A 13,784-nucleotide genomic window follows, 5' to 3' on the forward strand; every position below is an offset into this window, starting at 1 on the left:
CCGCCCGGCTCTGTTTCCACTTTTTTAAAGGAAGAAAAAAAGCACCCAGTTATTTAGTTTTCCCAGACTTATACATTATTGGTCTAAATTGCATAAAATAATAAGCACAATTGATGTAAGAAAGCTTGATCACTGGTGCAAATAATTCATGGTGTATAACTGAACTAGAGAGCAGAACAGAGATGTACTTGAGGACAGCTTTTAATGGAAAGCATTTACTATGCATCATTATGCTTTGGCATGAGTCAGCACAGTCTATGGAAGGACAAGGAAATGTCAGTTGCTCCAATGAGACAATTAAGTAGACATTGGTTCAGAGTTTCTATATACTTTACAGATACAGCCTCATGAAATATATATAATAACATAATCTTTTCAAATCAAATGCACTGGTCTAAAGGTTCATATCTGGTGAAGTATTACAGGGTAAGATGGTGAAGTGTTTGCTATTCGAGCACAAGAACCTGAGTTTGGGTCCCCGCACTCACATAAAACCCAAGGCACAGCAGCATAGACCTTGTAATCCCAGCACTGACATTCAGAGACAGGAAAATCCCGGGGTCTTGCCCATCAGCCAGTCTAGCCAATAGGTGAGCTCCACATTCAGCAAGGGACCCTGTCTTAAGAAAATGACAGAAGACATCCAACATTGACTCTGGCCTCCATATGCACATGCATGGGTATATATACCCACATACACATACACACAGAGGTGTATTATAGGTCAGGGGTGATGGTGCATGCCTGGAATCTCAGACTCTGAGAAGCAGAGGCAGGACAACTTTGCAAGCTCAAAACCAACCTGACCTACAAAACAGTTATCAGAACATCCAAGGCCACACAGAGAAACTTCATCTCAAAGAAAAGGAAGAAAATATACATGTTGTATAGTCTCAAAACCCAAGCTTACTCTGTCCCGTTACTAGCACCTACTTCTCAACATGAACCTATGGGCCCCAGGTTGCTCACTCCTTCAAATTAGTTCACATCACAGAAAAGGAAATAGATAAATAGGCTCAACCAGAATGTCATGAAAAATCAAGGTCCTCTTGCTGTTTCAGCCCTTACACCTGGTCTGCAGTTTCTTTGTCCTTCAGTTTCCTTTAGCTACCTAGAATACTTGGCTACAACTCTAACAGTATTTTCAACTTGCCCTCTTTTGCCTGCTTTGTATCACTAGAGTTCTGACTAATCACATCATTTTTAGGATGTATGTAAACCATTTCTTGTGGCGGCAAGCCTCCTGCTTGTTCTATACCTGAGAGTTTTGCTGGTGTGTCCCTAAGGTGCCCCTTAGCATCAGCACATTCCACCATCTTCTTAGTCAAGCCCACACTACTCATGGTTGCTGATACACACAAAGCACATGAGTGCACTGAGAATGGAAAAGCAACAGAGCTAAGGTACTAAAATACATCAGAAAAAAATTTAGATTATGTTCTGCGCATGCCTCTTCTATGGCACAGCAAATAACATGGACACCACAGAAAAATCCTGACAGGAAAGAGATATCTAGACTTTCCCAGAAGGAAATTTTGAAAAAATGTAATATTAATATCTAAAAATTTGAATTTTTTAATTCGCCACATATAGCGGAAATTTTTAATAAAAAAACTGATGTTTTTATTCTATTTTAATAACAAAGTTGTGAATTGGGAGAATAAGATGACTATTTGATCCTCACGGTTTCATAGGCTATACCCTCATATCATTTCCAAAATATATCATTTCTGCACTTTGTAATAAATACAGTAACTTTTTGTTTTATAGTTACTTGTTTAATGTGTGCTTTACATTGATTTATTTAGTGCACATGTGTAGTGGTCAGACAACTTGGAGAGTTGGTGCTCTCCTTCCATCAGCTTTTGTGGGTCCCAAAATAGAACTCAAGTCTTAAGGTGTAGTAGCAAGCTGAGTCATCAACATCTCCAATTATCACAACTTTAAAAAATCATAATTTTTAATTAATATATCACAACTCCCATACCTTTTAGTAGTTCTGAAATTCTCTTTAGAAAAACAGAAACAAGGCTCAATCCCTAGCCAGTACTGAAAGCGAGGGAAGCTAGGAGAGACAACACACTTTTGGGAGGAAAACACCTTATGACTAACCACATTGAAAAGGAGTTCTCAGATCATTCTTTCTGCCTGGAAAACACTGACTAGAAAAATGTTACTATAAAGTTTTCCCAACCTACTGTTCCACAGAAGCACAAACAGTAAAAACATTCTTATCTTTTGTTATCGCAGACAAAGTTAACAGAAATCCTACAAAGTAAGTCAAAGTATTCCCTTTTGCTTTAACTGCTTTGGTAGAGCTGGTAATGTAGACACACCCTTCTCCCCAGCTAAAAGCTATTCTCTCTATAATAATTTCTCTAAGACAAAATTACTTAAGAATACCCTTGACTTTGTATGATTTAAATTTGACATATGTGATTCAATTGCAAAAGAAACCTATAAATATGGGCTACCGCAACAAAACCATCAGGAGTCTTTTGTATGAGATACTGTCTAGGCATCTAAAAGATAACAGCACACTATCCAAAGGCTAGCACATCAAATTTAAACATACCAATTTCCTCCACTTCTTCCAGGAAATCATTATACTCTCTTAGACTAGGAAAATCTTCTTCTCTTTTATTATATCTACAGAGAAAAAAAATTCAAGTATTACATATGATTGCAGACCATTTTATATAAGCAGCTTGCTCATTCCTACTTAATTCATACATGGTATAGAGACAGCAATGGTGTACTGTGTGAAAACCTTTTCCTTGATGCTGGTTTATACTAGACCGAGAATGTAAGCTGGTTTTGAGAGAAGGGAGGTTTGTTGGGCTGACTTTGGTCTTGTTTTGTTTTTCTGGGGTGTGGAAGGTTGATTGTTGTTCATGATGAGCATGTGTTCTACCACTGAGCTATGCATGCAACCCAAAAACACTGTTCTGAAAATTCTTAGGATTACAAAGAAGATGTAGCATCAGGAAAGAATGCTATCATAGGACACTTCTTAAAGGACTTAAGGAAAGAGATTCCTGAGGTGCTTCAGGAATGTGAAATGAACTTAAGTAAGACATATCATTAAAAATTTTATTATTTATTTATTATAGTCATTAAGTCCAGAAAGCTGAAGCTCAAATTGAAAAAAGACTCAATGGTTTTTCATAACAAATAATAACCTAAAAAACAGCATGTCACAAAATATATAGATATTGTAATGTACCTGTGAATAACAAAACTGAAAAGGATAAAGAGAAAAGATAAGAATGAAAAGGTGACTCCTTGAAGTAGAACAAGTAATGATCAGCTGGTCACTGATAAAGTATAATCGATTCAGCATCTAGGGAGATGTCACTAAGCCATTAGTAAAATGTATGCCCCCAACACAATAACTGAGGGGGCTGGAGAGGTGGGTCAGCAGTTAGGAGCCATGTTGTGCTCAGGATAGCCAGGTCACGCGGAAAGGAAACAGGAGTATTGCAGCCTTTTCTTCGGCTTTCCTTCTCTATGCCCCTTGCAGAACTTCCAGCAGCGAAATGCTAGCCAGAGCACCTGAGGCCCACCATCCCTGTGGTCCGTTGCAGGCACTATGAGGAGGGCCTGGGAAACAAGTGGTGGCTACTGGCTAGGAGGACCCTGTACTGTGGATCTGGATTTGCTGCTCCTTCCTTTATAGTAAAACACCAACTACTTAAGAAGCAAGGATGCTGAATTCACTCTTTTAACAGATACAAAGAATGTTTAAGAGGAAGATTAAACTCTTGAATTCTTATACTAGATAAGATTGAAAATAAACTAAGAACATGAAAAAAAAAGAAAGAAAAACAAATCTAAAATCCTCCTGAAACCCTGAGTTCAGTTCCCAGCACCCACGTCTGGGAGTTTACCACTGCTTGTGACTCCAGCTTCGGGGGGATCCAACGCGACAGCTCTAGCTCCCAGAGCACTAGCACTCAGGTGTACACACAAACACTCACAGACACTATAAAAATAAGCCGGGTGGTGGTGGTACACACCTTTAATTCCAGGCACGTGGGAAGGCAGAAGCAGGTAGATCTCTGAGTTTGAGGCTAGCCTGGTCTACATAGCCAGTGCGAGAACAGCCTGGGATACACAGAGAAGCCCTGCCGAGGCGGGGGAATCAATCATGATTTAGCTTTGTGGCTCAGAGGCAGAGCACGTATTTAGAGTACCCAAGGCATTACATTTAATCCTCCAACACCAAAAACAAAACAAAACCTTAGGAAAACGTATTAATTTAAAAATAATAAAGTACCTATAACGAAAGGGGCAAATAAAATGAAACTCAAAACTACTAACAAATCATAAAAATGCATCCACATACATGCCAAAATAAAGTACAGCTAATATTTTAGTGTCTCTAAATGAGTTTCAAACTGAAACTTAAATGTTCTCATCAGTCCTTATAGTAAATCTGTTTTGTTCACTACTTTATTTTCTCTCTCCTTAATATCCTACACTAATTTACTAGTAAGCCTCATGAGAACAAGGTTGACAGCTCTCTTACACAGCATTTTTCAATTATTGCTAATACATACAAACAGGTATTTGCTAATTAAATAACAGCAAATGAATAAACTGTGAAAACACCAAGAAAGCTCTCGTGCTTGCTTCGGCAGCACAGATACTAAAATTGGAAGAATGCATAGAAAATTAGCATGGCCCCTGCACAAGGATAATATGCATACTGGTGAAGACTTTAACAAAGTTCTTCTTTAACCAAGGGTAGATATTATAGTTACTATAAACTTAACAAATTTTGTAAAATAAGTGTAAAGCTGATTTTTATAACTCCTCTGTTACTTGCCAATCTGTTCAAGCCGACACGAGCAGATAATGTCTTTGCTGGCCAGTCCCCCAGCAGTAAATAACACTTACATCTTTAGCACTTTTTTCCGAATCTCAACCTCCTTGTCAACAATGGGATCTTCAAAGAGCTGCACCCTGAAGTTGCTCTTTCTCAGTGGAGTGCCACACTCAGGACAGTTGCCAGCTCCTCTCACGAACAGTAACTCCACACAGCTCTCACACCTGTAAACAAGCACAGGTAGCATTACAGGAATAGGAGTGAAACAAGAAGAGGCCAGGGGTGTGGAGGGGCCGATGGAGACAGTAAGAATTAGAGCAGGGAGAGGACGGGATGAAATGATGCAAATATGGTATTCAATGTATGAAATTCTCAAAAGTAAACACATTTTAAATGACAGAAAACATAGCATTTAAGGTAGTCTTCAAATCTACAAGCTTAAACAATCTGACCATCAGGGAAAGACTTGAAGATGGGAGATAAAAATTTCATGGCTACTTATAATTTTATAAAAATAAAACTTTGGAATATAACCTTTATTTGGCAATTCCTTTTCAGACACAGATAACTGAAAAGATACTAGTTATAGAAATGTCAAAGGTGACTAAATTGAGAGAGGACTAAGAAGATTCAGGGGAGGAAAACAGAGGAAATGGGGAATAAAAATCTTCCCAATGCACTGTCAAGTCTCTTTATAATAAACTGAGCATCCCAATTCAGAACCCCAAAACAGGACTGGAGAGATGGCTCAGTCATAAGGTGCTTGCTGTGTAAGCATGAGGACATGGGTTTGGACTCCCGGTGCCCACACGCAGGCGGGGTGTGGTGGAGTGCTACTGTAGTCACAATACCGAGGAGGATGAAACCAAGGCGGATTCTCTGACCCTCACTAGCAAAACGGCCTGACAACCTATGAGCCCCACATTCCGTGAGAGACCTCGTTTCAAAACATAAGGTGAAAAACATTTGAAGAAGACACCCAACATTGGCCTCTGGCCAAAATACACACACAGACACACACGCACACACACACCCCAAAGACTAGAATGTTCTGAAAATTGAAATGTTATAATGTTACCATGACACTGAGCAGAAAAATTCCACATCATAAAACTGTTTCATACACTAAATTACTAAAAACATTACATAAAACCATGTTTGGGTTTTGTATACATAAGAAACAAATAGATGTAGTGTTTAAGCATGAATCTCAACCAGCTGTGGCAGTGCATGCTATGAAACCCAGCACTCAGGAAGTCAAGAAGAACCAGAAACTCAATGCCATCCTTAGCTATTTAACAAATTTGAGGTCAGTCTCAGCTATATTATGAGATTCTGCCTCAAAAAAATAGAATTATATATTTTTTGTAAGAAAACTTGAATCTCGCTGGGCTTTACTCGTAGCACTCGGAAGGCAGAGACAGGTGAATCTCTTTGAGTTCAAGGCCAGCCTGGTCTACAAAATGAGTTACAAAACACCCTGGGCTGTTACACAGAGAAACCCTGTCTCAAACCAAAACATAAACAAAATCCTTGACTCTCATCCCCAAGATAATTCACAGTGTGCAAATATTAAAGAACTTTTAAAAATTAAAACTCTGAAACTCTTCTAGTGTCAAGTATGTCAGATAAGGGATTTTCAAGCAGTGCCACCATTGGACACAGGCAGGGGAATTTTCCACCAGTAGCCTGGGTTTAAAGAGGACCTGAGGACCACAGTCACGAAAACTGACATTTCCCCTTTCAGTCTTGCAAAGAAACTGAAAACTCAGTTTATAAGGGAAGGATGCTAAAAGAATAATATCCCACAGGTTGTAGAAACAAAACTTCCAGAGTGCTGAAGCAGAAGGAAGGAACCACCAGAGCTTGCACCATGAGAAATCCAAGGGAGAACACTGCTCACCAAGCTTCACTCACGTAGACGATCCACTCTGAATCAACCACACCAGCTGCCGGGTGACAGAGGATGGCTAGGTCAGCTCTCCTAACTTCTTGGATAGTGAAATTTGGGGTAGGGCCCACAACTTCCCATAAGTCTTCAGTTGGAAAGGGCAGGGATTGGAAAGGAACTCTTCTCTTTAATGGGATTCCTTCTTTAAGAGATGCTAAGATCAGCTTGTAAGACAGCAAGACACCATCTTATATCAACAAAGAGACCCTGCAGGGTCTCTGCACACCCCAACAGCTCCATGCTGCTGCTCCAACAAAGAAGTAACAAGGTGGCTGCAGTCGTGAACAGTTCTGAGACTGTATGGCTGGGAACTGAACCCAAGTCTACTGCGTGATTTTGACCACTAAAACATCTCTCCAGTCCCAACAAGTGACATTAGAATTTTCTTACCCTATTTTTTTATTTTAATCTATCTATTTGCTTATTTACTTAAGTTATTTGGGGGCTCAGGACTGAAACCAGGGCTCTGAGCATGCTAAGCACATTGTCTGAACTACATCCCCAGCCTTTCTTTCTCTGAGTTTACCTGAAAAAAGAATATCAAATACCCTTAATGTTTAAACAACATGAGGTATACACAGAAAAACAAAGCTTTAATTCATTCTTCTCCACATCTTGCTTCTAACAACCTGCTGATTTTGTTTATGTGGGCACATCTTTTCCTATGTATTTATAGACTACAGATATGGAAACTAGACACATGAAAAGAACATAAGAAAGGTTGATAATTGCCAGTTGTATTTCTCTGGCAGCAGAACCAACAGGTCAGCAGTATGTGCTGTGATAATCCTGGGAATTCTTTCAAACAAAATCTTAAATTTTACAAAACACAAGAAAAGTTGCTGAAAAGGTCTAAATCATCAGTATTATATACACTTCCAAAGACATACTTAACGTTTTTCTTTTCTTTTTTTAAAGACCAGGATGACACCCTTCCCTTTCCCCTCTGACATTTGTTGTCAGATTTTATTTTATTTCATGAAAAAACTGAGGCCAGGGGTAGAGCCCACATCTGTAAATTCTAGAACTTGGGAGGCTGAGGCAGGAGTATGGTGACCTCTCCTGCCTACTGGGGCTACATGGTGACCTCTAGGGAAACCTAGGGCTTTATATTAGATGAGCTTCTATAATAAGCAGGTTTGCAGAGTAAACCCTACCTGAAAACCTTCTACCTGCTCTGTTGGTCGACAACCCTGTTGGTCCCTTCCTAGTCCGGCTTTCTTTGGCTTCATTAGTGCAGCATCTAGTTTCTCCTGCTCCCAGCCCTAGTCAACCCAAGCTTTTACCAAACAGAAACACAGAGAAAATGCCCGCTTGTGCCAGTTATGCTGAAAGCAAAAGTTTCTGACCCCCCTCCCCAAAAACGTATTAATTACTTTTTCTTTTTTTATTGTTTTTATAGCACTATACACTTTTCTCCACTCCCCTTTCCGCTTCTACTCTCTCCCATGACCCCAATGCTCCAAATTTACTTAGGAGAGCTTGTCTTTTTCTATGTCCCATGTAGTTTAGATCCATGTATGTCTCCCTTAAGGTCCTCACTGATGTCTGGGTTCTCTGGGATTGTGAATTGTAGGCTGGCTTCTCTTAGCTTTATATGTAAAAGCTACTTATGAGTGAGTACATATGATATTTGTCTTTCTGGGTCTGGGTTACCTCACTCAATATGATGTTTTCTAGATCCATCCATTTGCCTGCAAATTTCGGTTTTTTTTCTGCTGTGTAGTACTCCATTGTGTAAATGTACCACATTTTCTTTATCCATTCTTTGGTCAAGGGGCATTTAGGTTGTCTCCAGGTTCTGACTATGACAAACAATGCTGCTATGAACATAGTTGAACACATGTCCTTGTAGTCCTTGTGGTACAATTGAGCATCATTTGGGTATGTGCCCAAAAGTGGTATTGCTGGGTCTTGAGGAAGGTTGTTTCCTAATTTTCTGAGAAATCACCACACTGATCTCCAAAGGGGCTGTACCAGCTTGCACTCCCACCAGCAATGGAGTAATATTCCCTTTACCTCACATCCTCTCCAGAATAAGCTGCCATCAGTATTTTTGATCTTGGCCATTCTGACAGATGAATGATGGAATCTCAAAGCTGTTTTGATTTGCATTTCTCTGATGGCTAAGGATGTTGAGCATTTTCTTATGTATCTTTCAGACAGTTGAGATTTGTCTGTTAAGAGTTCTCTGTTTAGGTCTGTACCCTATTTTTATTGGATTATTTTATATTAATTACTTTTAAAACCAAAACTAAACCCACATGCAAGTGACTGAGTAGACCATGTTAAAAAAATTCACTTAAGCTGGGCGGTGGTGGCGCACGCCTTTAATCCCAGCACTCGGGAGGCAGAGGCAGGAGGATCTCTGTGAGTTCGAGACCAGCCTGGACAGGCTCTAAAGCTGCAGAGAAACCCTGTCTCGAAAAACCAAAAAAAATTCACTTAAAACACATTAATAACAGAAATAGAACAGCTAAACTGAACACTAGCAAAACACAGAAGGTAAGCCAATGGCTGTGATCAGAGATTATTCCCCAAGGCACCAAATAGCAACAAAAGAAAAAGAGAGACCATCTGAATTTTATCAAACTTTTAAGAATTGGTACAGTAGGGGTTGGAGAGATGACTCAGCAATAAGAGCACTTGCTGCTCTTCGAAAGGACTGGAGATCAGTTCCCAGCAACCACATCAGCTATCTCACAGTTCCAGGAGATCTCAAGTAATCTCCTGGCCTCTGCAGCCACCTATACACATGACACACATACATTCTTGTAAGTCTTTTCTTTGTTTTTTAAAGTATTTACACAGGAGCTAGGTGTGGTGGCACACCACTTTAATAGCAGCATCAGTAGGCAGTTCTCTGACATTGAGGCCAGCCTAGTCTACAGAACAAGTTCCAAGACAGGCGGGACTACACAGAAACTCTATCTCAAAAAGAAAAAGAAAGAATTTGTGCAGTAGAGGATATTACTAAGAAGTAAAATGACAATCTACAAAATGCAAAGGGCAAAGATAAAGGTCTGATGTTCAGAACAGATGAAGAAACCCTACAGATCAGGAACAAAAAGATAGATCATAAAAACACCAAAATCCAAAATGACAAACCACCAAAGGTACATGAAAAAATGCCTATGATTAGTCATTAGAGAAAACACAAATTTAACTGTAACATCATTTTATTCGTACAAGGATGACTATAATTTTAAAAAGTACAAGTGTCAGCAAGAACATAGAGAAATCCAATCCCTTGAACATTCTTTACCAGTGTAGATGTAAATGAGTTCACCTGTTATGGGAAAGAGCTTGTGGTTCCTCAAGAAGTTGAATAGGATTTATTACGTGACTATGCAATTCTACTCCTGATTATAAACCCCCAAACAGGTGCTCAAACAAATGCATGTGCAAGCATGTTCACAAACAGCAGTGTTCACAACAACCAAAAGGAAGACAGAACCCAAATGTCTGCCAACAGATTAACAGAAGAACAAATTGTGGTATGTAAACACAATTGAATCATTCAAGCAGAGAAAGAACCTGAGAAAACATATGCCAAGTGAAAGGAGTAAGAATTTACAAAAGGCCACATATTACACAATCCTGCTTTGTGTGAGATATAGAATAGGCAAGAAACAGACTGGTAGTTACTAGAAACGGGGATAAAAACTAACTGCTTAACAGATAAAGGGTTTCTTTCGGTGGTGCTACAAAGGTTTTAGAGTTAGAGAGGTTATACGTGCACAATACATAAATATATAAACTGCACGGAATTCTTCATTTTAAAATGGTTGTAATTTATTTATATTTATTCATTTTATGTGGGAGGTTTTTAAGACAGTGTCTCACTCTCTAATCTAGGCTGGTCTTGAATTCATTATGTAGTCCAGGCTGACCTCATGGCAATCCTCTTGCCTCAGCCTCCCACCCAATTCCTGGGATTATTAGACATGATTTACTATGACCAGTTCTGAATTTTGTTTTCATCTTGAAATTTTACAGATAGAGGTGGAGGCATGTGCTTATAGTCTCATCTGCTTTGGAGGCCGATGCAGGAGGATCACTTAGTTCAGGAATTTAAGTTTAGAAATATATCAAGATCCTTTTAAAGAGAGAGAAAGAGAGAAAGAGGGGGGGATGGTGAAGGAGGGAAGGGAGAGAGGGAGGGGCTTATGGTGTCAAATGTAACCTAGCACTCAAGAAGTTGAGACAGGAAGATCTCAAATTCAGGAGGAAATAAAGAAAAGCTCATTCTTAACAAAGAAGGAAAACACCCAGAAAGGACTACCAGAGCTGTGGGCCAGCAGAAGGCAGGTTTTGAGATAGGGTCCTGCTCTATATTAGCTTGCAGCAGGGGTATCTTTTGATTATTACCCTGCACCCAGGCAACCTTACCTCTGTCATGCTAACTCAACTTTCCATAGGTTTTCCATAGGTTACAGGTTCAGAAATGCACCAGGTACTTAATATGCTCTCAGAGAACATTAGCTATGACAACAATCACTCAAGGAACCAATCGGGACCAGAGTTCAAAGGCACACTAGTAGCCGGGCGGTGGTGGTGCACGCCTTTAATCCCAGCACTTGGGAGGCAGAGGCAGGCGGATCTCTGTGAGTTTGAGACCAGCCTGGTCTACAAGAGCTAGTTCCAGGACAGGCTCCAAAGCCACAGAGAAACCCTGTCTCGAAAAACCAAAAAAGAAAAAAAAACAAAGGCACACTAGTAGCAAGAATCATAAATATAAAAGTATCCGGAAGAAATAGGCTAATTTGAGCTGGGTCTTGAGAAAGCTAATGGACTTAAAGCACAAAATACTGACATTTCAAATTACAAAGCATAAAGCACAGCAAAAATAAGAGCCATTATGCTCTCAATTTAGAAATACAACAATAAAAAGAATATTTTAAAAAAAGAAAGTTCCTGTAGGTAGTCATAGTCTTTTCCAATGATACTCTGAAAAACTAGAATGTATATGCAAAAAGACTGAGGACAAGCCTCAAATGTTTTCCCAAACCTCCCTCAGGTCAACATTTCTACAAAATATGATATTTTATCTTTTAAAAAATCATGAAAACTTTACTTGTTAAAAAAAGAAAACTTTACTTGTCTCTATAATGGTCCTTTTTAAATTGAAAAACACCTTCAAATAGGTATCAATTATTAAATTTTTTCTTAGGTAAAATTGACATTCCAGGAAGATGTACATGGATTCATTTACCATCAAAATATCAGCACACACCAAAGAAGTTTAAAACGCATAAGAAAAGTCTGGCAAGATGGCTCATGCCTATAATCCCATCACATAGAAGGCTAAGACAGGAAGATTGTGAGTTCAGCACCAACCTGGACGACATATGTTCATATGGTGAACTCCAGGATAACCTGGGCTATATGAGACTGTGTAACACACACACACACACACACACACACACACACACACACACACACACACACAAAGACTCATGCATACCTGAGATTTTGACATAGGAATGACATAGCATTATAACCAATATGCAAACGAATACTTCTCACTAAATGCTTGAGACACTACTGGCTTTCTAGATGAGGGAAAATATCTGCATACAAAAAATAAATTTCATGTGAACAAATAGATAAAAGAGAAAACTTTATATTTTTATGAGATTATTGGAAGACATAATTATGACACTGGGGCAGGAACTTTCTAAAGGTAACTTAAAATTTTTAAATCATATAAAAAGACCGATAATTTTCATTTTATACAAATTTAGCTTCTATATGAAAGGGTGGGTACAATACTAGTGAAAGCCTTGCCACAAAAGCAAGGCAATTTTTCCATAGTATGTCAATTATTCAGACTATATATGGATTCTACAAATCAATCATAAAATGCTGTAGAAAAATGAGTGGCTGATTCAATAAACCATCCAAAAAATACTTGTCTCTTAGAAAAGGATCCCTTTATAGCTAGGACAGCTCATTAAGGAGTCTTTCTTTTTTCCACAGGAAACTTTTTCAAGAGAGGAAAAACTACAGCCTTGATGCTGCAGTCCATTCCTGGCCATTACTGGCATCATCCCACTCTAGAGTCCCCTCATCCTCTGCCAACAGCTGCTGGCATGGCAACTTGCTATTATGTTTACCCAAACCCTTATCTCTAAAAGCCCTAACGCCTGGTTCCACAGCCTTTGCAGGCTGTGGCTGCTACACTTGTATGGTTAGCATAGTAATAGGTTTGGGAGCACCAGGGGACATTCCAGTGGCTCCCTTGCGTGCCAGGCATATTCTTCCCTGAACCCTGACTTTTTGAAGAAAGTCAAATACTACTGCTAGCATGGTGACTCCTTTGCTTCCCTAGTAACCTTTCAGCACAAGGAGCCCCATGTGACTAGATAACAGGCATGTCCTAAAGAAGCCCTCACTGTGTCTGTTTCCTCTGATAGGAAATATCCCACTAAACTCAAATAGCCTAAAGTTACCAAGTGAGAGCACCTACTCTGATCCCTGTGTTCAAGGACCCATGTATTGTATTTGCTCAGGACACCCAATTAGTCATCCATAGAAAGGTCACATATTCAAGATATAAAAAGATACTGAAAGATGCTATCAACTCTTGTAGAAAATTACCTTCAATCAGACACCTCAAAAGAAATTGTGTGTGTGTGTGTGTGTGTGTTTTGTTTTTTGTTGGGTTTTTTTTTTTTTTCTGTTTTTGAGAAAGCCTTGCTGCTTAACCCAGGATTTCTTTAAACTCGCCATCTGCTTCTGCCTTTGAGTGCTGGATTACAGATGTGTGTCACCAAGCCTGGTTTTCAGCTGATATTTATGAGACAAAAATTTAACTTCTATATCAATCTATATAAATCAGAGGATTGTGGATAGAGAAGCAGTGAGTTGGGTCAAGAGATTCATGAACTGAGGCTCATTGCCTCAGTATAAAGTAGGACTCTTGGCAAGAAACAGTATAATACTCAAGATCCCACAATGGTGAATCAAAAACTGTAAATGCTCAGAAAGCAGTACTGG

At 39.2% G+C, this 13,784-nt stretch overlaps 1 protein-coding gene and 1 non-coding gene across 2 annotated transcripts in view; one reads left to right on the forward strand and one right to left on the reverse strand.

Annotated features, from left to right (window-relative positions):
* Positions 1-13,784, reverse strand: part of Mnat1 (MNAT1 component of CDK activating kinase) — a 136,560-nt gene that overhangs the window by 99,000 nt on the left and 23,776 nt on the right. Inside the window, 2 exon segments of the mRNA XM_038335885.1 lie at positions 2,576-2,649; positions 4,903-5,055. Coding sequence (XP_038191813.1) covers positions 2,576-2,649; positions 4,903-5,055 — 227 coding nt within the window.
* Positions 4,628-4,734, forward strand: LOC119820060. Its single transcript, XR_005286338.1, has one exon. It is a non-coding gene; the product is annotated as a U6 spliceosomal RNA (small nuclear RNA).

The sequence above is a fragment of the Arvicola amphibius genome, chromosome 7, assembly GCF_903992535.2.
Source record: "Arvicola amphibius chromosome 7, mArvAmp1.2, whole genome shotgun sequence".
Classification (NCBI taxonomy): Eukaryota; Metazoa; Chordata; class Mammalia; order Rodentia; family Cricetidae; genus Arvicola; species Arvicola amphibius.